This window comes from Lepidochelys kempii, chromosome 2 (genome assembly GCF_965140265.1).
Source record: "Lepidochelys kempii isolate rLepKem1 chromosome 2, rLepKem1.hap2, whole genome shotgun sequence".
Taxonomy (NCBI): Eukaryota; Metazoa; Chordata; order Testudines; family Cheloniidae; genus Lepidochelys; species Lepidochelys kempii.
This window is the reverse complement of record NC_133257.1, coordinates 87521966-87547014: the sequence shown is the minus strand read 5'-3', so window position 1 is coordinate 87547014 and position 25049 is coordinate 87521966. Positions and strand designations below refer to the sequence as shown.

General features: G+C 39.0%; 1 protein-coding gene across 10 annotated transcripts in view; it reads right to left on the bottom strand.

Annotated features, from left to right (window-relative positions):
• ARHGAP28 (Rho GTPase activating protein 28) overlaps positions 1 to 25049 on the bottom strand; it is a 91645-nt gene that overhangs the window by 5043 nt on the left and 61553 nt on the right. For 6 of the 10 annotated variants that reach the window (XM_073331548.1, XM_073331552.1, XM_073331554.1 and 3 more), the window contains 10 exons: positions 24155 to 24242; positions 22565 to 22722; positions 18602 to 18767; positions 18397 to 18488; positions 16612 to 16689; positions 11721 to 11883; positions 9685 to 9767; positions 7792 to 7989; positions 6490 to 6633; positions 2784 to 2908 (listed from right to left, as the gene is read on the bottom strand). In XM_073331548.1, coding sequence (XP_073187649.1) covers positions 2784 to 2908; positions 6490 to 6633; positions 7792 to 7989; positions 9685 to 9767; positions 11721 to 11883; positions 16612 to 16689; positions 18397 to 18488; positions 18602 to 18767; positions 22565 to 22722; positions 24155 to 24242 — 1295 coding nt within the window. Of the gene's footprint in view, positions 1 to 1055; positions 1121 to 2783; positions 2909 to 6489; positions 6634 to 7791; positions 7990 to 9684; positions 9768 to 11720; positions 11884 to 16611; positions 16690 to 18396; positions 18489 to 18601; positions 18768 to 22564; positions 22723 to 24154; positions 24243 to 25049 lie in introns of all 10 variants that reach the window. The other 4 variants (XM_073331549.1, XM_073331550.1, XM_073331551.1 and 1 more) reach the window with 4 other exon arrangements.

The window sequence follows — 25049 nt, the reverse complement described above, 5'->3', positions numbered from 1 at the left end:
GCTGGCAGTTTCTCTGCTTTATCATAGTACAGAAAAGGGTGTTTCTGAAAATCTGCTCTACATTGTTTCTAATTAATGATCAATCTCCTGTCAGTTGCTGGTGATCCTGGAAAATTCTTTGCACTCCATGTAGTTATAGACTCAGTGCACCAGCATTGTGGCTTCACTATAAACAGGGATCATATTGTTGCCATGAACATAATTGCAGGTGTCCTTACTCTGCATAGCTCTCTTAGCTTAGGACTGTAACCAATAACCTTCCTTCTTATGCCTATATGTATATACTGTTTCTTACTGGCATTGATCAAAAATAAACTCTACGGTGCAGATATACTCCCATCCGGGCATGCACTGCCCAAGCAAAGATTTAAAACTTAGTCCAAAATAATCTTTAGTAAGAAGGGAAAAAGGAAAACAACTTAGTTGTATAATATTGAATTAAAAGCTTTGTTTCTTGGCCTTTTGGGTAAGGTCACATTTAATTTCAATGCATTCTTACTATCCTATTTATTCCAAAGGTTGCTCAGCACTATACAGAACTTGGATATAGTCCTGCCCCAAGGAACTACAGTCTAAATAAACACAGGCACCACTGTGTTTCTATCTCAAGCTTTGGGGAGGGTCTCACTGAAAGGTATCAAGGGAGAAAAGAGATTTGAGAAAATATTTAAATGTAGGGAGGGAATTTGCTGGCAAGCAAGGAGAAGAAGGGTGCTCTAACTATTGGGATTACATGGAGGAAGGCATGAAGAAGGTGGGAGAGAAGCAAGCAAAAGGTCAGGTGAACTTGACAGAAACACAGATATTGACTATGGGTCCTGTGGCAATGTCTTTATCAGGTTGTTATAAGCTGAACTTGGTCACTGAACCTTTTCTGAAGCCCTTGAAGTCAACAGGAATCTTTCCATTGACTACTGGGCTTTGGATTAGACCCTATATCTTGCCCTTCATTCTGCAGATGGACTGCAGTATAGAAGATTCTACTCTGTAAAGATATCAAACAAATGGAGTTATTTCAGAAGAATTTAGAATTGAATTTTAAGAATAATGTTTACCTATGTTTCCTCCAATTTCATATAAACGTTGGATCTGGACTTTCGTGTTCTTTGATGATGCATGGCTATCATGGAGAAGAAATTGAGTTTTAGTCTTTTATAGTATAATTGTGATTGCATACATTGAAAATGACCATTATACCATAATCAAACAAGGAATTCTATATGTCTTGTTCCAGTAGTAACAAATTTATGTACTGAATATAAGCATTTATATCTCATTCAGCACTATAGAATATTGTCTACAGAATGGAAAGTATATTATAATAGCAGAATTAGCTATAGCCTCTAACAGTGGTTCTCAACCAGGGGGATGTGTACCCCTGGGAGTACAGAGAGGTCTTCTAGGGGGTACATCAAGTTTCAACTCATCTAGATATTGCCTAGTTTTACAACAGGCTACATAAAAAGCATTAGCGAAGTCAGTTCAAACTAAAATTTCACACAATGACTTCTTTATAGTGCTCAATATACTATACATTAAAATGTTGTAAGTACAATATTGATATTCCTATTGATTTATTTTCAATTATATGGTAAAAATGAGAACATCAGCAATTTTTCAGTAATAGTAGGCTGTGACACCTTTGTATTTTTATGTTTGATTTTGTAAGTAAGTAGTTTTTAAGTGAGGTGAAACTTGGGGTACGCAAGACAAATCAGACTCCTGAAAGGGGTACAGTAGTCTGGAAGGGTTGAGAGCCATTGGCCTATAATAGGCCAGGTTCTGCACCAATTTTTACCTTGTTAAGTTTCCACTGAACTGATTAGGATTCTACGGGGTGTAAATTAGTGTAGGAACTAGTTTATCTGTGACTGGTGGTATATAGAATGTCAGGCTGATGGTATAGTTATTCTGTTATTAAAAGTGGTTTTAAAAGGACTCTGTAAAATAAAAATGGTGGTTTGGAGCAACAAATACATTAAAACGATGGCAGAACTCAGAATATACTGCTATTTTAGTTTATTTTTTTCTCCTACATAAAGCCTTTTGGCCAATTCTGCCCTCAGACATATGTGCATAAGTGCCATTGAAGGCAATGGAATTCGCACATCCAATTGATCTCTTATTTTGCATTCTGTTTCTGTGATTACTTTTAGAAGTCTTAATATATCAACAGAGTAACAAGGACAATTGCCATGTCACATTATTATGATGGAGAGGGTTGTTATCATCTTAGAACTGTCGTTGTAGAGTTGTTATGCTAGCTATAACTAGTAAACCTGTATTATCAATACAACAAAGGATTACTGCAGGCAATTTATGCCAGATTTATTTTAAGAACAGAACTATGTAATAGCACCAAAGGACTTTGCTAAAGGACTTTCAGAATAGGGCTCGCAGACTTCCTTTTTACCTCTTATAAATACTAACACTGGTATTCATTTGCACAAATAACAAAAGCATTAACATTTGCATTAGGGTTTAAGACAATCTTTCCAGCTTATGACTGGAGAAAGCCTAGAAAAATATATTTTTCAGCACAGGCATAACAGAAGCCAGATTGATTCTGTAAAGGTGCCAGTTATTAAGTAGAATTTGAAGAGCAGAAATCAATCAGAATTTTTTATGGACTGACATTACCATAATTACTGTTGCCAGTGTAAAAAGAAAGCATTCTAACAACACAATGGGGCCTCTGAAAAGGGACAGCCTATTCTTTAATGACTGTGAAGATATTACTCCAGAAAAATAGAATGTTTTGATGTCCTCCTGCTTTTACCCACCTGTTTGCACAGTGAAATCGAGCCAGGATGTCTCTGGCTTTTGTTTGACTGTTCAGTTGAATTGCCATAGACACTTTTGAATGCAGTGGAGCATAAACTCTTATCACCCCCTCTGGTATGTGGGTCTGCAGACACAGGGAAAAAAAATGACAGTTCCCTCATGTCAATATTCAGCAGAGTAAATTTAGTTATATATTGTCATAGCTCAGCTCCGGGGCAGTTATTCAAGCACTTTCAAGTTTACTTTTAAAAATTAATTACATGGATTGCCTGAATCGTTAGAGCAATAAATCTATGAGCTACAAATCATATATTTCATATACTCACATAGTTATATATTTTATCTAACAAGGTAGTTCACAAAGGTTATGTTTACACTGCAGCGTACGCCCAGAGTTCGAAGAACTCAAATTAGCAGACCCTGGGTTTGTTAACCTAGTGCTTGATTGTCTACACTCATTTGTAACCCCAAGTTAGGAAATCTTGAAACCTGGCTCCCAACCTGGGGCTCCAGCATTTACATCCATATCCCAGACTTCCTAGCGCCCCGCTACAACATGGCTGCTCTAGCCCTTTATTCGGGGAACAGCATGGGAAAACATGACAGTCCACCAAACTTTACTGTCCAGAGGACAAGAAAATTGACCCCATGGGACTATGGGGATACTTTTGGTAGATTCCTAAAGCACAAGTTCAGTGAGACAGTGTCTACGCTGCAAAAGCAACAGGGCTTGAACCCTGGGTTCCAGCTTGACTCGGGCTTAGACCCTTCATTCCCCTGGGGTCCTGGCTCTGAACCCTGATTTAGTATAATTTGTATGTAGACGGAAGGGGGACTAATGACACCCAAAAAAATCAAATACTGTGGCATGCTTTATGTAAATACATATGGAACATACTATAATCTCTGATTTTTAATTGCAGCCAGAAATAAATCCAGAAGTTAACTGGGATCCCTATAGCACAAACCAGTGGACAGGCAATTGTTTAAAAACTATATTATATACTTGAAAATATCCTTTCTTCCTTTCTAAAGAAGAAATTCCCCACAGGCAAGGAGACCAAGTTCACTCTTTGCCCTCTCCACCACCTCAACAAGATCCAAGTTTATACACAGCAAAATAATAAAATCCCATATGGTTCCTCTTAATTGATATATGACCTTGTACAGAGTTCAGACCATCAACTATAAAAGTTTACTCATTCTTCCATGGTTAATGGCAGGATAAATCAATTAGTAAAGCTTGCTTCCTAATTCTAATCTAGTTAATACCACCCTGAGTAGAGAACAATAGCAGTCTCTCGGCCACTTTTATCATTGCATAATTTAGAACATCTGAAAGATGCTGGTTACATTAAATGCTTTGAAATTTAACTCACTTATTCAACCATTATTCACCCCCAATTTTCCTCCCCTATTCCAATTACTTGGGAATGCCTATTCCCTTACTTGTCAGATACAAAGACTTTTGCCATCTGCTGACCAGCTTGTATTTCAGAATGCTAAAGGTATCTGGATGACTTATAATTTTTCTCTCCCAGAATAAACTGGTTTTGTCCCATCACTTATAGTATGAACATAAGTCTAAAATGCAGTATCTTGTACCAACATTTAAAACAGATATTCACCACACATACATGTATATGCCATTCACAAAACACCTGTGTTAGCTCTCCAAACATCTGAGTGGGTAAAGGCTAATCAATGACTCATACATAAAGCACTTCCTCATCTCTCTTCCCCAATGTCTACTCTCTCTGTTTCCCATATTCTTTTAGCATATGGCTATACTACAAAAATACCCTCGTGGCAGCGAGTCTCAGACTTACAAGGCTGAATAGAGCAGGTGCTTGGACCCTGGGCTACAGCCTGAGACTGAACATTTACACAAAAGTCTTTTTAGCCCCATGTTGTGAGTCCTGCAAACCCCAGTCAGTTGACCCACTCTGAGACTGGCTGCTGTCAGTCTTCTTCTGCGGTGTGAACAGCTCCTTGACGTCTTTCCCTCAAACCCTAATCTCCTCTCTTGTTCTTCAAGTCTATGCCAGGGCTGTAGAGCCCTGGACCAGCTCCCCAATTCCTCCTCTGACAAAGGTCCATGGAGGAAAGCAGCTCCTCATTCTCCCATCTTCTAAATAGCAATGGAGGAGGCCCAAAGGATCCCTGGCCACGTAGGTTACTACACGAACAGCAACAGGTTGCTGCGTGCAAAGCACCAGGACAGCATGACTACTTTGCTCAATGGCTTGTCACCAAGCAGCAGAACCATAGCCAACCAGACAAATGCATGGGTACATGGCAACCTAGCCCAGATCCAGGTAAAGCTGATCTATTCTAAAGCAGGCCCACCACTTAATCTATTGTAATTCCATGAATTTGCTGACTCTCATCAGAACACTCGGCATTTTGTTGTAAAGAGCAGCCCTCGTTTTCTTTCAGAACACATACTGTAAAACACCACTGGAGGAATTGGCCAAAAGGGGGTACTTTAGACCAATTCAGTTAATATCCTCCCTTGCAGAACTCAAGCACAGAACTAAGGCTAGTCAGAAAACAAGAATTCAACTTCATGAAAGATTCTGGGGGTTTGGAATTTGCTTTCATTCTATATCAGAACAAAAAATAGACCTTTTGAGATTTTCCATGAAAAAACATATGAGAAGAGAGAACCAATAGTCCTCTGACTAGGGCACTCACCCGGAATATAAGAGATGCAGTTCAATTCCATGCCCTGCTCTCCTACATTTGTAGTGAGTGCTTTAGCCACTAGGATATAGACCCAGTGTCTGTCTCTCCCACTCTTGCCCTATTGAAGCTGTCCTTATTTGGAGCTCTTATTCACTGAACCTGGACCTCCCACATCTTAGGTGAATGTCCTAACCACCAGGTTATTCTGGAGTGAGTCGGTTTCTCTCTGTTTTGACCAGAAATTTCATCCTGGACCTGAGGAAACCTTCCAGAGAAAATGGCACTTTCCAAGAAAAAACATTTTGTTGAATAATTCCCAACCAGTTCCACACAAAATCTCTGTTATTTGTCTTAGCAACATGTCAAGCCCCAGGAGCACAAGTCCCAAAACAGCTTCTCGCGCATGAAAATCCAATTTGCTTCAGGCTTGTCAGATTCTAAAGTTAAGTTTCCAAATCAAGGGTGTTTTTATTTTAAATGAAAACATTTTTCTGTAAATATAAAGCTTACTATTCTAACATCTTAACTCACGTTGCTCCTCTCTGGTAAAACTTATTTGCCTCACAAACCCCTATATTATTTGTTGTTATTATTATTTATTTGTATTACAGTAGGGCCTGAAAACCCCATAGGAAGTGTCCTGTTGTACTAGGCACTGTACAGAAAAGAGCAAAGACAGTCCCTGCCCTAGAGACCTCTCAGTCTCTGCCAGACAGGATGTAATAGTCAGATGGGGAAGGGGTGGGTGGAAGATGAGGTAGAAAATAAACAGTTTAATTGAAGGAAAAAAGTGAGAGCTTGCCACTTGCCTAATCCAATGCCAGAGCGGAGTGATTTGTTAGTATTGCAACAGAGGTAGATTTCAAGGAAGGATTTAAATTGGATGAGGTAGCAGCTTTATGAAATTTGACAGGAGATTTTTCCCATGCACGGGAGAAAGCACCAGGGGGATTGAAAAGACATGGCGACATGATGGAACTCAAAGCTACCATTTAAAAATGTTATGTCTTAATGCACCTCTGATCTTTCAGGTCTCTCTCGTTCCATGGTCTTTCTCCTCAGCAATCTTCTCACACCCTTGTCAAACATCATCTGTCTCTTGGTGTTGTTCATTGTAGCCTCATTCATCTTTCTCACTTGAGAAATCAGGAAGGATGGGACCTAGAGAGAGGAAGCCAAGGCTGAGTGTATGCAAAAGGATGGGAGGGAAAACCTTCCCCCTGTGCTCTCTTTTCCCCTTCCCCGCCAAGTGACTTCAGTGATTGTGAGAGATGATAAATTAAAAGCACTGGAAATTGAGTCCTGTTTATTCCCAGAAGAAGTACAGCATGGGCAAATTTCCCCAGTATCACTCAGACACCACGAGGGATGAAATGATCATTCATTTTCCATGCCCATTCAATCTATGACCTCTCTGCTGAAGCAGTCAATAAGGATGCTTACCAATGCCAATTGCAATAGTATCTTTTAGATCTATCTTGGGGACTTACATGTCCTCCATTACCATAGTTCCTGAGCACCTCAAATCTGTAATGCCATCCTAACATCATCCTGTGAGGAGCAGAAGTACTATTATCCTTGTTTGACAGATGGGGAACTGAGGCACACATAGACTAAATGTTTTCCCAAGGTCAGACAAGCAGTCTATGGCACAGCAGGGACTTCCTGGGTCCAACACTGGTGCCTTAACCACTGGGCCATCCTTTGTCTCCTAGAAAAGGAAGTGAGACTGCCAGCACATTCACATAGACCACCAAAAGCCACCAGATGGTAACGACTTCTGATCAATATTGACATGGACTGGATTTGAGTGAGTAGCCTTGAAATGAATGACTCCATCCAGTCCTCAAAAAGGTTAAGGAAAGAATGACAAGCCAATGAGTAAAGCTGACCTCTATTTTCACGTCCTCCCTTTAGTAATACAATAAAAGTGAAGAGTCTCACACTTGCTATGTAGAAGTAAAAACACAATGTCACACTGCACATACATGGATGTAAATAAAAGAACTACCAAGTTTGAAGACATGAAACAACCCCTTCTGAAAATGGCTTACAAACAGAATTTTGGACTGACTTAAAGCTAGCTGGTGGTTACATTAATCGAATCACAGTATATTAATGCTCTCTCAAGCTTGCATAGCAGGCGACCACAAGGCTAATGGACCAAAGCATTGTACAGAGATTAATTTCACCATTGTCAGTTGGGTGTTCCAGGCAGATATTGCTGCATGTTTCCTTGTGGCTGCTGCATTCAGCTCTGAAACCTAGAAAAACAAATATGGGAACCAAAACACATATACTGTAGTCAGCATTACTCACTGTCCACAGGATGTCCTGGTACTTAATTAAAAGTCTCACTATGTGTGCCGTGGTGGCTGCTGCTTGCATCTCTTCTTGGTTTGCATGTTTGCCCTTGTAGATGAAGACGTTTGGTGCAACAATCATGGAAACATTCCATAAGTTCATTTTGTTTTTCCCTTCATTAGCCACTATCTTCTTCAGGAACTGCAGAAAGGCCTGGGAAAAGCAGTGCCACTCATAATGCATCATGAAATACAACATCAATACAATATTTTCAAATTCACCGTGCACCTGGCTAGAAAGCTGCAATCTCTCCTCTTGGATGCGGTACTTAGGAAAGCTATCTATGCCTTTGTGTTGTCCAGATTGGACTACTACAATGTGCTGTACATGGGTCAGTCCCTGAAGACCACTCAGCCATCTCTCATATATCAAGTATATATCATGAATAGATCTCATCCAGAGTCATTAAAGTCTCATTAAAGCCAATTGGAGGCCTTCCATTGACTTCAATGGGCTGTGGATTTGGCCCTTACTTAGCAGTGCTTCCTGGAGAGAGCATATTGCATCTCTGCTCTATAAATTATGCTATTTACTATCTGGTCTCCACATACAATTCAAGATGTTGATTTTGATCTATATGCCTTACATTGTTTGGGTCCTGACTACCTTAAGAAGTACCTCTCTGCTTAAGTACCAACCCTTCACTTCCGCCTGGGGAACTTCTGCCAACAGGCCCAGGATGTTATCTCTCGCATGATAGAAGTAAGGAGTTCTCAGCAGTGGGCTTCAACTCTAGAAATCACTGCTGCATGTCAGTGCCAATATCAAGGGCAGTTTGTTGCCCTTTTGGGCGCAGTGCAAGAATCATCCGTTTTTTCAGGCTTTCACTTGAATAAGTGCACTTGAGTAGGCTGAGCTTTTGTTGTTGTTATTGGGGAGTTTTTCGGGGGATTAATTCTGCCAGTTTGTTATTTTAGAACAGTATATAAACAACTGCCCGTGTATGATAAACACATTTTTAGAAACTCAGAAATGACACAACAGAAATTATGTTGAAGACATTTCTAAATTAAAACAATGCTTTGTTACAAGTGGGTAGATAGGAACATTCATTTTTTACCTTTAGTATTTCTAATTCTATTTCATTTAAGAACTTATCATCAGTAATTATTAGCATTATTGGCCCATAGACTGCCCTGTGAAACATTGCTCATGGATATGGATTTTGGCCAAAAACTACTATTAATATTATCTATTTCTTATATAGTACTTTTCATCAGTAGAAATCAAAGTGCTTCACAAAGGAGGTCACTGTCATGATCCCCATTTTGCTGACAAAGAAACAGAGGGACAGGGAGATGAAATATCTTGTCTGAGGTCACCCAGTAGGACAAGGTGACAGTTCCAAGAATGGAGCCCTACTCAGCTGCCTATGGAGCCCTACTAATATGTAGTATTGGGAACACATGATTATAAACGATCATAAAAGAAATCCACACAAATCAACATGCAATAAAACTGGAAATAAATGGATACATGACATACGCAATTAGCGAACCGTCAAAGAGAACACTGCAAAAGCCCGTAGTTTGAATGTTATTGACCCAAACTATCTGGCAAATACCTGCCAATAATTAATACATTAAAAAAAAACATGTTTGTGAATCATTCACTATTAAGCAAGGGGCTATATCCATAACAGATATTATTCCTAATAAATATCATAACCAGCTGTGTTCCATTAGATGTTCCCCAGAGAACTGGAGAACTTTTCAGAATGATGATAACAAACCAACATGGATATTTTTGCGGATGAGGATTCTGATCATTTGCTGTTACGAACAAACCCTGACTCTCATTTAAAAGTCAAAGAATACAGATGCAGGAATCATCAAACAAAGCACCTACCTTGGCTGTATCCCTGTTGGCATCAGGCAACAACATGATCAACAGATGCAAAGCTTGTAACTGTAACTTGACCTTGGAGACTTCTAAGAATATAATAATTAATATTTTAAAAGTCATAATTACCATTAGATCTGTGCTAGAAAGAACTCTGAAATGCATGGTGAGGCTACTTTGCAACTACACCAACAGTGTAACCAGGGCATAGAGCTCCTCTATCAAACCCCTCCCTTCTGTTGATTTAGGGCAATGCTGTTCGGGAATGGATGGCATATAGTTACCACAGGATCAGGGAGGTAGTAAGGTCACTTTTTCACCCACCCTCTTGAGTTACCCTGTAGCTGTGCATCTGGAACTTTATCTCTGCTTTCATCTTCAACTACTACAGGGCCATAAAGACAAACTATAGGATTACATTTAAAGGGGAAAGGTTATACTGAGAAATGATGCAGAGACTTCTTTTGTAGATGGCAAGGGTCCTTGCTGCAGTAAGTGCTGAGAATCACAGATGCTGCTCTGATACATGGCATTCATTTCTTTTTCTAAATTAAATGTTGGCTTTTCACCAGAAATGTCCTAAGTTTAATGGGTATTTTTTTCCTTACATGTCGTGGACCTGTAATTATATTTGACTAATCTGGGCAAATAGGAAGGAAGACATTTAATGATACTAATACACAGAACTTAGTTTTTAATCTCCAATTCTGGATTTACAGGGTGCAGGGATCTTTAGAAAAATCTCTCCTTTTTGGGGAGACATTCCCCTAATAACCTATTCTCCGGGTCACTTAAGGCTTAAATCCTTCGGTGCTGGTTACTGGCCAATTCCTCTTTGATGTCACTGTGGGATTGCCTTGTATATCAGATCACACTTCTATAATATAGAACTTCTCAGTTTCAAGATGATATGGCAAAATTTATTTTCAGAATAGTTTCAGACTAACTTTGTTAAGTGATTTACTGGACCCATCTGCCATTAGATTGTAGATTCATTGTTTATCCTTCTTTTATTTTAATTTCACTCTTGTGCCTAGTCCCAAATCTGGCTCTCTATAAAAATGTATAGCATGAGTGTAGGTTTCTAAGGGCCATCGTGCCTTAAAGGCACAAGCCTATTCTGAGTGCAGTATGTGACTCTTGGAAGCATAAGGACTCCTGGAGCTCCCTAACATGAAGAGTGGATGGGTGAGTAGGGGGAAGAAGAGGAAATGTTGTTGCTGCTTTACTACTTATGGGGTGAAGAGTGCAGTCATTTCTCGTCAATCTCACCTCCTTCATACTCTCACCCAGGAGGTCCTAGCTCCATGCACTCAAGTGAGCCTCATGACCAGCCTGTGTGCAGTTTGCAAGATGGAGTAAACTGCTAGAACTTCCCTCCTTCTTTGAACATACACAGACTGCTTGGTCACAATCTGACTTTATAAGAACATAGGGTCTATTACCATTTTGCCCAATAAAGGCACCATTCTGCTCTTCTCATTCAGCCCTAACCCAAACAAGTCTTGTACTGAAGTCAACAGGAATTCACTAAGTAAAATCTGCACTACTGCATTCTTATAACTGAAAATAGAAAAAGTGGCTCAGAATCAGAATGCACAGGAAAATTAGGACCCAAAACTTAGTTACCTGCAGCCTTCCGCAAGTTAATAAATTTCTTACACAAAGATCCTGATAAAAATAATCTTTCATGAAAGAAAACAAAATCTAATAAAATAATAACTATAGTGTGGTGATTGGATTTTACACTGGAGAGAATTTTTATTCACTAAATGTATAGTTCGTGTGAATGAAATATGGTAAAATCTATGTACAAAAGCCAGTTTTCAACCACTATGTGCTTGCAATGTTTACCACAGCCTGCTTTAAATAGCTATTTAACTGGTACTTCTATATGTTTAGTCAAATATGCCAAGTACCATTTGAAAAGAAAGCTTACAGGAAACCAAAATAGTTATGACATACTGGCACTCTCTTTTCTCTTCTTTAGCAATTTTGTATTTTTCATATGTATCCATTTACACTAATTTCTTTCTACTTACTTTCCACTAGTGTGATGAAGGCAGGCAGATATTCTACAGTGAAGAGGGGGCTCGGGAGTTCTCTTATAAACATCTTCAGCAGTCCTGCTGCGTCATTGTTTCGTACTTGGTCCCAGTCAAATGTGTCTTCATGAAATTTTATTTCAATTTCTTGACGGAGATACTACAAGACAAAAGAAAGTGACTGATTTTAATTACAGCTTCTGATTGGTGAGCTTTATTTCATCTCACAAATGCCATGAGCAACAAAGAAAGCTTTGTGAAGTATAGAATTTGAAATGGAACAGTTATTTGAACAAACATTTCTACACCATTGTTTGTTTTCTTTATTTAAAACACACGAAAGAGGTTTTAACCCTTACACACAAGGGACTAGGATATTCATCCTCAAAGTCATTTAATCTGCACGTGTTTTGTATATGCCAGTAGTTCCCATTAGAGAGACCAGTGGGTGAGGTAATATCTTTTATTGGACCAATTTCTGTTGGTGAGGGAGACAAGCTTTTGAGCTATATAGAGCTCTGCTTCCGGTAGCCCCCCAGTAGCTTTCTCATGTGTGGTCACAATTAGGCTGCTTTTTGGAAGACAGAAGTCCTTGCTTTTCTTCTCTAGGCTTATTTTTCAGACAAGTGCCAACTTGTTTGATCAATTTTAAAGACCTCTATGGTACCAGTTCAGTACTCTGACACAACTCTGGCCAAAACCTGCAGGCAGGTAAAATAGTTATTGTATTATCCTGGCTTCCCACTTAAACCAATTGTTTTCTGGCATCTGTGCTCTAGAACTAGGGTCCAATCAGCTTTGAAGTGTAAGTAGTTAAAAACCCCACATGTGTGTGGATGGTGAACATAAAGAGAGCAGGTTTCAGAGTAGCAGCCGTGTTAGTCTGTATTCGCAAAAAGAAAAGGAGTACTAGTGGCACCTTAGAGACTAACCAATTTATTTGAGCATAAGCTTTCGTGAGCTACAGCTCACTTCATCGGATGCATCCGATGAAGTGAGCTGTAGCTCACAAAAGCTTATGCTCAAATAAATTGGTTAGTCTCTAAGGTGCCACTAGTACTCCTTTTCTTTTTATAAAGAGAGCAGGGTACCACATGAGAACAGAATTTGGCCCAAACTCTGGATTACAGTTTGGAAAGTCCAATCTCCCCGCAAAAACAAACAAACAAACAACCCCATCTGATATGTTAATAAGATTCAGGGATTGGGACGTTAACACCTTACATTGATATTCTCCACTGATAGCCTGAATGTGAAGAAGTTCTAAGTGAAGAGGAACATTTCCCTGTCTGATAGTGCTGAAGACAGCAACACAAAGAACTGCTAAATTGCTGCCTCTTAAGAGGACAAAAATCGCCAATATAAATTAAGAAAAAAAGCTTGTGTGTTATAGGAGGGCCAGTACTAGCCTAGGCAAAAGATACTAACTTAATTTTCATTTAAACAGATTGTTGCTCTACTAGGAAGCTAGAAAGGAAAGCTTCTTTAAATTGATATTCCAAAGACGACCGTACAAACGGCAGTCTGGTTTGTACCTTTATCTCTTGAAAAATGGCCTTGTCTGGCTGTAAGAGTTTCACTATTTGTCTTCTCATTCATAATCATCACATTTAAAATTAAGTATCTTTTCTAATCACTCCTAGCTGCTTTTGCCTTACTGACACAAAGAATGTCATTGATTTCAACGGGACTGTTTAACTGAGCAGGATTTGGCTCTATATTTCATGTGCTGGTTTTTAATCATGTTTTCATCAAATCTGCATTAGCAATCGGCAAGAAAATATTCAGAAAGAAGAGTTGTTAAAAATAAATAGTGTGCTTAACATGCCTCACATCAATGGAAGGAAATTGTACATCAAATGCCACTACATGTAATGAAGTGAAACTGTTGGCACAAACGGAAATATAAAGTCATTCAGGATTTGGTGTATAGTGTTACAATACCATTCTTACTAGCACGCTGTTTTGGCTGCATTCTCTGCTATCTCAACCTCCTTTACAGTCACATCTCTTGCACCTAATCCATTCAAACATCAGGATTAACTACCCTGACTGCGAAATATAGAGCAAGGCCCATCACTTCACTATAACCACAAGGGAAGAGAAAGAGCTTTCAAGATTTTGCTGTTTAGTTTTTCAAGAATGGAAGGAAGGTCCCAGAAACAGAGAGAACTGAGAAGAGAGACATCGACTTTCTACATATACACTTCATTTGTGTGTAATTAGTTTTTAGAAATATATTCTTGTAACAGTCTTTTTTGTTTGTTTTTTCATTTTGTTTCTGAGCTTACAAGAGGGTAGCTTAACATACATTTTGGTTCAGTGCATACCACACATCTTAGAGGCAGAGGAAAATTTGTATTTATTTCTTTTATATTTTTTGTTATTTAAAAAAAGTAACTTTTAAGCACGTCCATATGCTTTTGATTTTTAAAAACAAGAACTAATGTTGAGTTGGAATGCCCTCAAATATTCATGTCATAATAATATACGATGGCTTTGAAGGATGAAATCTGGAACTGCTTAGGAAAAGCTTTCCCTCTATCCCCTACTGGTTGACTTTGTTGGACACACTTAAATGAATAAAGACTCAAATAAAACACATGAGATCGTTCATGTGGATGTTTGACTTACCACCCAGTACAGGAAAGTCAGACGCATAGCACCAAGTGATGCTCTGGGTACAGGTCGGAACAGCAGAACGAGATAGCGTGTAGTATGTGCACAGACTACAAAAGCTAACTAACAAAAGATACAAAGCAGCCCTGTCACATAAACCCCACAGAAAGTCTACATTATGTACAGAAAAAGTGAAAGAATAAAAAAATATGTATAGTGATGGCAATTGAAATCAGGAAGCTGGAGAGTCTCGGGGCTCAATCCTGGAAGGTGCTGAGTGTGCTGAACACCTAATGAAGTCAGGAGGAGTTGAGGTGCTCAGCACGAAAAAGTGCTCAGTACCTTGCAGGATCAAGCCCTCCTATGGCATTAGTTATCTTCAGACATAAATTTGCAGGGCCCTCTCCAAAGTAAATATCATGAGGCCCCATCTGATTCCCTCTACACCCATGAATGGCCCATCCCTCATCTGCATAGCTCCAACAAACATATTTACCTTCTGCAAACTCCTCACTTGTTTTTTTAAACGTGAAATGAACTGCTCAGTGTGGAAGCGTCATAGAAGCATATCATTATTATACAGGTCTCTCACACAAAGCCTCCTCTTGTCACATATTTTATTAGCTATTACTAATCACGTGACCAAACCAGCTAAAGAACATGCAGGATTCTCCAAGTTTCTGAAGCACTCTTGTTTTACACTGTGCAGATGTCACAGTACTGGGAAGCCTAACTGATTATATGTAGGAAGGTTATTTTTCTTGCTGGTGGAATATTCAGTTATAGCCAGGGGAGCAGGAATCATTTTAAAATGTATAAACCAAAGGAAAAAATACAAAGATACTGAGTTATTAATGCCAGGCAAAAGCGAATGATTGTAAGTGAATGAGAACCAACTATTGGAGATTTTTTTATGGTCTAGACCTGTTCTCTCATTTAATGGTCTGAGTGCCAGAGCTACTAAGCATTGCTTTGTAGTCATCTCACCAGACATGCCAAACCTGTGAAAAAAAAACACAGAAATTGGGCTTGTTTTTGGCTGAATTGGCTTGTGAGTTGCTTGTTGGCTAGTTTTTGGCTTGTAGCTTGTTTGGCCTGTTGCTTGTTATAGTTTGTTGCTTCCTTTTCTTTGATTGGTTCCCAGCAAAAAAAGGGGAGGCAAAGTGGGGAGAGAGTCAGGGATTGCACAGCGGGCCCACCACAGTCCCAGACTACACGCCGGGGGGGCGGGGGAAATAGGAATGTTGGGGTTCTTAGGGACTAGCTTGTTTTGGCCTTGTTTTGAAATGGGATTAGCTTGATTTTCGGCCTATTGTGAAAGTTGGGGTGCTTATTTACCGCATGAAAGTTGGCAACTGTGAATCTCATCTGTAACAATAGGTTACTTGCAGTATATTATTCAGTCACTAGAAAGATGTCTTTGTATATTGTATAGAGTTCCAGGCAGGTGGGGCCTCTGGTAAACAAGGAAGACAAAGCTAGAACTTAAGCTGTGTGAAAGGCTGTTTGTCTCTTTAGTTTGTTGCTACTTTCTTTAATAATGGCCTCGTGTTTAAGATGAACTGAGAGTCCACATATCATGACATCACTCTCGTCACTCAGAGAAAACCTCATTTTTCATACCATAAGATGGATGTATTAATTTACAATAAGCATTACAGGAAGGCATGTATTACTATAGTCTACTTGCTAATAATATGGTACGTATTGGGGGGGCAAACAAAGCCACTGACTGTTACAAGCACAGGCCAGTGGGCCCAATCCTATTCATATGTGCTATGAAAATGGAGTACTTCATTTCATCAAACTGAGCAGCAGGACATACTTCTCACAGTTCCAAATGTGGGACCCCAAAACTCCAATCAAAGGACAAATGAGTAATAATATTACAAGAAGCTTAAAATTACATGGAGTCAGATCTTTAGCTTAAATTCCTTGATAACCTCAGTCTAGTGACTCAGTATTTCTGAAATAAGCTAAAATAAAAGAAGTGAGATCACAGCAGTTCTGAGTGACCAGGAGGTCAGATAAATTCTAAACTGAGGGGCCTTCCTCACAGGTTTAGTGGAGGAGAGCTGCACTTCTGAGTCCATGTATCCTCTAAATAAAACATTAGACCATGCCAAGTTATGGTCCTCAGTTTCAGGAAGCAAATGACAAGCCACTGTTTTTGCTGGTAATAATGGGACTGAGAATCTCTCTATACAACCTTTGCCACTTTGTACAGACTCTACTGGTTACAAGAAGGTGAATGAGAAAACACAGGTACCTTAACTCTTGAGGCAGATCCAGGAACTCGAAGAATTCCTTCCGTTTCTAAACCCGTTTCCTCAAGCTTGAGCAACAGCTAAAATGCAACAGCAGCATTTTAAAAATACTATTTACCTTTTAGCAACCTGCCTCCCCTAAAAACCATTTGATGATCTAGTTTATCATCAAGAATAATAAATACCCATATTAGCAAATCAATCAGAACTTGCTCTGTGTTCCTAAAACTGTGAATTTTCAGAGAAGAAACCATGTTTTCCTATGTGTTTGTACAACTCCTAGTACAACAAGAGCCCCCTAACTTGGGACTCTTGGAACTTCTGTAGTTCTAATAATAAATTAATAATAATGGGGCCATCCTTACATTGCACAGTATCTTTCTTAGCAAGAAGTCACACTGATTTCCCTACCACACAATGGAGCTATGAGGATACTTTCCTTCATGTTTGTGAGATGCTCAACTATTATGGTGATGAGCACCATAGAAAAGCCTATTAATAAATGTGTAGTCAGAACTGAGAACTTAGACAAGAAAATAATCTTAGGAAAGTTCTTTCGCAATGTGAATAGACCTCTCTGGTCTCAGCATTTCTTCTTTACAAACATTCAGTGCAGAGTATTTTTGTTTTGACAAAATGCAAAAGTGGGAAAAGACTAATTTTGTTACATTTATTCACATGGCTCTGGATTTTCATTACGAACTGCCCTCCTCCAGCTCTATCACTAACATTCTTTAACACAGTATCAGATTTACAGCAGGACAAAATGTTTTAAACAAAACTTTTTTTCACCAAAAATACAGCTTTGGGTTGATGAAAACATGTCATGAATTTATGTCAGATTTGCCAAATTGTTTTGGCTGAAAAAAAAAGAAAAACATTTTGTCATTTGCAAAATGAAACATTTTGATTTTTTGATTCAAAATGACTTTTTGTTTTAAATTTCACTTCAATTTTATTTTTGAATAAAGGTAAAAATCCTCAGAACTTAAATGAAAGATTTTGTTTAGGGTCAAATTGAACCATTTTGTTTGGCCCCAAATAATTTTTTTTTTTTTTGGTCAGCCAACATATCAAAAAATCAATAATTTGCATGGCTCTATAACTTCCCAAAGTGAAATTATCGAGGAATGAAGTGAAGTTGATTGCTGGCAATACAGAGATTAATAACAAATGTGCCAAATTGACTATCTAAATTAATTGATACTAGCTCTTTGTTTTCTTTCAGGAGGTATTTACAGTTAAATGTGACTTTAATCTTAAAACTGGATGTCCATATAAATGTGTGTGTGTATGCAGGTGTGTGTCTAACTGAGCCATACACTGGATGTCACTGTAGCGTCATACTATTTCAGTTGAATGACCATCTTCTTGGCTCTATGCACCTCATTCAGATGACACTAGTTCACTTCTGATAATCTCAGATAAATCAACAGGTCTGCAATTTGAAATAATGTGAAATTATAAATGCTCCCCATTCAAAAACATTTCATTGATCTACATGTCAAATGAAAAGGGGAGCAGAATCCTATCCAGTTGGTTCTGTACATTTCCTGTGCAATATATTATAAATATACTCCCCAAATTGAAAAACTCCCAGCATGCATGATATTCAAGAACAGTTTTTTGATCTAAGTCTCATAAGATGTTTAAATCACAACATATGGACAGAAATAAATTGCCAACACCCTGAAGCCATTAAAGTCTGTCTTCTTTTATCTGATGTCTGTTTGAGTGTCAATGCTAATGAGGAAAATTCAAGCCACACATGATTTTGTTCTACTCACTTTTTGAAAGATGAGAGGAATTTTTATTCCAGGCACCTTCTTTTGATCGTTTTCCAACAGGATCGTGAGAGGGACTCCAAAAAGGCCATTTTCTTTTTGAAAACGATGTAAAAAGAAAGAGAGAAAGTGGAGCCTAATAAGCATCTTCTTACTAAGTACTACAAATCACAAGACACCTGTCAGCCAGCTACCACTGCACGTTTACCTCGTCCTTTGATTCTTTCTGTTCGGTTCCTCTTTAGTTCTATTCCCAAAGCATCATAGAAGGCTGTTAATTCAATCAGAGAGAGATTGCGAATTTTCTTCATGTCTTCAAGAGATAGGTCTCCAACCTCTGTCAGGCCAAATTGGCTTTTTCGAATAATAAATTTCTACAAGAAGTATATGTAAATAGGGTTTTATTTTACATGCTTGAGAAATGTTTAGTTTTTAAAATTACTCTTTGTGAAAAAGGCATTTTTAAAAAAAATAAAAATAAAAGATATGTCCTGGTGCTACAAGAAGTCACATGGTGGTGATTTGATGGGTGAGCTAACTCAGAGCTGAACCCATGCTCCTGCATGTTGTCTGGACCTTGTGCTAATGACTACTTTAATTTGAAATGTACAACTGAGCACCTGATCCTTTGTGCTCAGTTATAGATCTCTTGGCAATTTTCACAAAAGCAGGCATGTTAACCCTGATGTCCTGGACATATTCCAATTTTCAACAATTAGCTACACTATATTCTAACTAAACTTTCCTCTCTAGTTCCAACAGAATTTAATAATCCACCTCTCTCCCCTTAAATTCTTCCTTAATATTGCTTGGTGCTATTAAACAGCAGCAACATTTCATCACAGAAATGGCTGCATATCAGTGATGGAGGAAGTAGCTCTATATGTTGTTTGCACTTTGAAGGAAGCACGGTCTGATGTTCTGAGCACATTACTCAAAGACAGAACACTTAAATCCTAATTCCATCTCGATGTAACTCATGCCTGCTTGTTGTGGCACTCTATCCCCCCCTAGTGGCACTTAGGCCAGCTAGAGCTTGATAAGCTTGTTACAGCCTTGGCTAAAAGAGAGGTGTCTTTTAGCTCATGCGGAAGTGGCTTATGCATTAAGCTCCAGAGGTCCCAAGTTTGACCCTGGCCAGTGATGACTGGGGTCTGCTGGTGTTACATAGGCACTGACTTTGACTTATTATACAGGACTGCTTTAGGGTGAGTACTATGAAACATAAATGTTAAAAGGCCAAGGAACACTTATGAAAGTAGAATCCATGGATCATTTGCATGAATTGAATGCTACTTTGCAACTTCTGGGACATGAAAATAGAATATTGCTGCATCAGGATATGTGATGTTTCCTGCTGTCAAGCTATTAAAAAAAAGTGAAAAAGGGCTCTATTCATATGTTTTGATGTCATTATCATTGTTAATATTATAAAAACTTGTGCTGTGCATAGCTCTGTGGAACCTTGGCATCATTATGTAATCCAAACCAGTCATAAGCACTAACTAAATAAATAGTGCTACAAGCCATCTCTACTTTTGGGGATCCAACTTGGAACTAAAACCTTCTAGGGATGTGAATCCATCCCTCCCTTTTAATTAAAATGTATTCAGGGTTTTATGGTTTTAACTCATCTCTCAATAAAAGCCATCAAACAGAGAAACAATAGTCAAGGAAAAGGCAAACAAAAATGATACATCTTGCATTGTGCTCTAAAAGCAACAGAGGACAAAGCTCCAACTGACCACAGAGGAAGTGAGTTCCAGAGGCCAGGATCTCCAACACTCCATTCCCAGTGTTCTTTAAAGCAGGTAATGATCCTAAACAGAGGGAAATAGGAAGCACTGCAAGATACCATCATCCTCTGGCCAAATAGGGAAGATTGGGAAGTATAGAAAATGACCCCCAAAATCTAAAAGTTCTATTATTTCATTCATAGAACATATGATAAGAGTCTTTGTAATGACAAACCAGTGAAGCAAAGTAAAACTGCTGATGTACCTAAAGTGTGAAACACAGGGCAATCTCATTTGCAGTGTTTCAACAGGTGAAAAGAAACCTCAAACAGAGCATATTAAATCACTCTGAAAATGTGAAAAAATTATATATATATATATATATATATATATATATATATATATATATATATATATATATATATATATATATATAGGGACATAAGGGAGGAATAGGGAACGAGAGGGCCTCTTTGCAAGCCTCATTTGCTAAAGGAAAGACTAAGTATTTTTAAAAAAATCACTACTGTGATTTTCCTTGGTGGGTTGTTATCTCCTAGAGGTGTTTTGATGTGATGTAGTCTTAACATGAGGTTTGGGCCTGTCTCTCTTTGTAAGAGCAGCGCTGGGAATCTATGGCATAGAGCACAGCAAACCACAGAGTTAGAGAACTATACAGTATTAAAGTTGTAATAAATTTTGAATGTACTTAATCTCTGTGGTTTTTAGAAATTAGATTCCTGGCATTTGGCTCCAGATCCTACGTTGCGTCAGTTTACTATCTGACACATCGACTGTGTGGGGGACTATGTACTGTATTTGGATGGACTCGATGTGCTAATAGTGTTTTACTTCTCCAACATCTAGGATTACATTCCATTTATCAGTGGGCTAGATTGTGCAGTTTGAACGTAGTCCTGTGTAGGGGTGGTGTGGTGGTGTATCATCCCTGCGGGAGCATTGGAAGAGATTGTATTTAAGGAGGCAATCTTTCTCCCAGAGTTGCTTAGTTCTATGTATGTGTGTGCACAGACACTACATGCTTTCCACAAAACCCACAGTTTTGCATGCAAAATTGTCCACTTGAAACACGTCTGTGAACGTCTCTGAAACTATTCAGTTGCGTACCCATCAGTACAAGGCCGCCTTCTGTATACTACTTGCCCCAGATTGCTCTGCCATGCCAGTTAGGAGGTCCATACTTATGGTTGGAGGAGGGTGCAGGATAGGTAACATCTCTAAAATTGAGGGCGGAATGTCACTGTGAGGGTTAGGGGAAGGGTAGAGGTTTTCTAGTAACAGGACCAAGGAGGAAAGTTCAGTATGCCAGGACCATGATAACTAGGGAGACAGTCTGATTCCCCAAAGTTGCTCAAATTATTATCACCACAGAGCAATCAGACTGTACTCCATGACATATGTAATCTACTTGATACTTATCACCCTACTGCAATATGGAAATTTGAGGTTCCTTAGGTCTTCTCCATTGGTGGTGCTAGACACACACAAACTGATTGTTCTTGGTGAATTCAGCATCCATGCAGACGACAACTAGTCCGGATCAATTTAGGATCTCATGGCCAATGTGACATTTGTGGGACTCTCCCACTGAGTTAATGGCTTGACTCTTACGTCTGGCTAATGTCTGGAGCCAGAGTTTAGGCTTTTATTGGATGGCGGGATGGTGGTTGTGATTACTTCCTTGTCACAGACTGATCATGAAACCCTCAAGTTTGGGGGTCAGGGCACACATTTCCTCTCAAGATGATGGACTTGTTTTAATGGTCCACCCTTAGAGGCTGATGGAATCAATAAATTGCCAGCTGGCTCGGAGGGAGAATGCCATCTAACTGATAGACTACACTATGTATACCTGGCTGGACAATAATCTTTTGTCCCTGACTACTGATTTGGTATCTCCTATGCTGTACCTGCATCAAATACTAATCTGAGATAATCTGTGCTACTAGTGAACAGAACCAATGTTCACTCTTCCTCTCATGTCTGAGTCTAACAGATTTCAGACACAGAAATTTAAAACCCGTGTCAAGAAAGGTAAAGGGAGTAGTTCAAGTAATAAAGATGGATTGCCACTCTCAGTGCCAGATCTTTGTTTTTATGCGAAAGGTTTGTGGGCGACACAATGCAATACAATTTTTAAATATTGGGGTATTTAAATTGCTAAATTGCGTTGGGTAGAAGATGTGTCCATGACTAAGCACACGCTTTGGCTTTGGTGCCTCATTGGGAATGCTGCATGGTCGGCGACAGACAAACACAGCAGGAAGCCTTTACAAATATATAAAGTATTAAAACACATATATTGAAGGAAATCCAATATATCTTAAGAGACTTCACTGTAGTGGGGGAAATTAAGCAGGAAATGAATTGGGTAAAGAAGAACTATTGAGTAAATACGAGGGGTTTAAACTTACAGGCAAAGCAGAATCATCCTTTTTGAATCTCAGGTTGTTCTGCCGTTCTCTGTTTTTTGGGACCACGGAGATGGATTCTGAGAAAGAAACCTCATAGGATAGCTCTTCTGTTACTGATGGGCTGTCTTTATCTAGTCCACAGTCTAGACAGCTATTAGCTGAAAACAAGGGAGACTATATATGAATACTGAAGGTTTGTTTGTGTTTGGTGCAGAGACATTAAAAATGGTAAAAACAAAACAAAAAGCTTGTGGAAGTGTTAAGGGAAGAGCTTCCCAGGGGAATTTCAGCATAACAATAATGCGTGTTCCTGTTTTGTATGGAGGAAATAAGCCCTTGTACTTTCTGAAATCAAAGCCCTATTTTTATTTTAGATTTTTTGCTGTTAATATTTGTGCAGAAGGTGATTAAACTGTAATTTTCTGTTGGTCAGCAGAAGAATCATCCTCATTATCACATTTGTGCATAACGATCTGGTCTATCCTGGCTAGGGAAACTATTTCTGCATTTGTTCAGTGAAAAATCTTTTTTTCCTTTTAAAGTTCTGGATAGAAAAGTGCTGCTAACACTGTTTCTCTGGTCATCATAGTTTACACTGGGTTTTTTTTTTTTCCCTTACAGTTTCCCATTACTGCTGCTCTTGGTGCATAAAAAACATAGAACAGGCACAACCTGTGCAGACGAGGCTCAGCATGCTACCATCTGGTTTGCAAAGCCATGCCAGCCCCAGTGGAATTTTTAATAGAATCCAGGAACCAAAAGACAAGATGATCTATTGCTCTGTTCCAGAAATTAGTTGCCCACTAGAATTAGGAGGCATGAGAGGGAAATTTCTACTATAGAAATGCCCTGTCCCCATAGACTGCAAAGTGTATTAGCCTGAATGAATTCTAGTGTTGCCAACTTTCATGATTTTATCATGAGTCTCATGATACTTAAAGTCCCAGCTCCTGGATTTGTGCAACTAGGTAGGAATCTCAGCTTTTATTCAAATAAAAAGTAAGTTTTTAGCCCTCAAGGTTTCAAAGGCAGCTTAGAAACGTGACCCAAGTGCACCCTAAAGGCTTAGACACAAGATGAATAAAGTGAGCCCAAAATGTATTATCATCATGATTTCAATTTTAGGATTTTTAAGCCAATGTTATGGTTATTGGGGACCCGACTCATGATTTTTGAACACTTGGGGTTGGCAGTACCAGAGGTTCAAACATCATTCTTGCCATACAGGTGCTATCGCTCTTTCCAATTATCGGATAGACAGAGCGAACTGTGTTATGAAACACTTTACAAAACACTATTATGGCAGTAGGTCCCAGGAATTGACTTACATATTTTGAATTGTACTGCAGACTGGGCCACAGATCAGAGACTACAGGCCCTGTTCTATGTTTGTAAAGCATCCAGCACAACAGGGGACTTTGAGCACTACCATGATATAAATGTTTATTAATAATAGTAATAATCTTAAAGAAAAGCATGTAGTGTGTCTCAGCACCTAAAATAGTGGCTTAACCAGATGACCCCCAAAGGTACTTTCTCGCTCTCATTTCTATGAACAAATGAATATTGGTTACAGGTTGGCATACTTACAACTCACTGATTTCCAAACTGGCTTCTGTCCCGGAAGCTGGATACCATTAGAAGGAACTGGTGACGCTGGTGCTGTCTCAAACGTGGGCTGAGGGGCAAGGAAATATGATCAGACTGCAATGAAATTAAAGGCATGTGGACAGACACTTCTACAACTCAATCAACAGTGTATCAATCCCAGCTTACGTTTTTGCCACTAAATTTAAACAATCCATTCTGATTTGCCAGAGAGATTTTCATTACCCAGCCTGGGCAGGTAATCTTCTTCAGGCTGGAGATGTGGATCATGTTGAGGTCAGTGAGTATCGCCACAGCTTTACACAGCTAATGAGTTCTCCCCTATGTAATGACTGAAATTAACTAATGAAATTGCTTCAGATACTTGCAGCAAGTTAAAGGTTCCTATCAATGTGTAATTCATCTTGCTTTTAATCACCGTGGTCACATTCTGCAAGGTGCTGTGCACCTCCTGAAAAGTGCTGAACAGAACACCCTCAACTCCCAGTGAGGGGCTGCAGAAACTGAAGGCACTCAGTACCCTGCAGGATTGGAAATGTAACAAGTAAATAAACGGATGGCCAAAACCAGCTGAAAATGCACTGCAACATTTTCCTCCCCTTGGCTACAGCGTGTGGAAACCGGGGTTACATGAATGACACAGGTTCTTTATCAGAGAGCAGCAAACAATTAAAAAAAAATCTCTTTCCTATTGCTTAGTTTTGTTTGGTTTTGCCCAGAAAATTGTTTTGCACTGTGTAAAAATGGTGTGTGTGTGTGTGAGAGAGAGAGAGAGAGCGAGACACACACACACAAAACCAGCAGCTGAAAGTCAAAGGGTAACTTTCACTTGGTGTGACACATTTTTATGTGCTGAATTTGCCCTTGTGATTAGCAG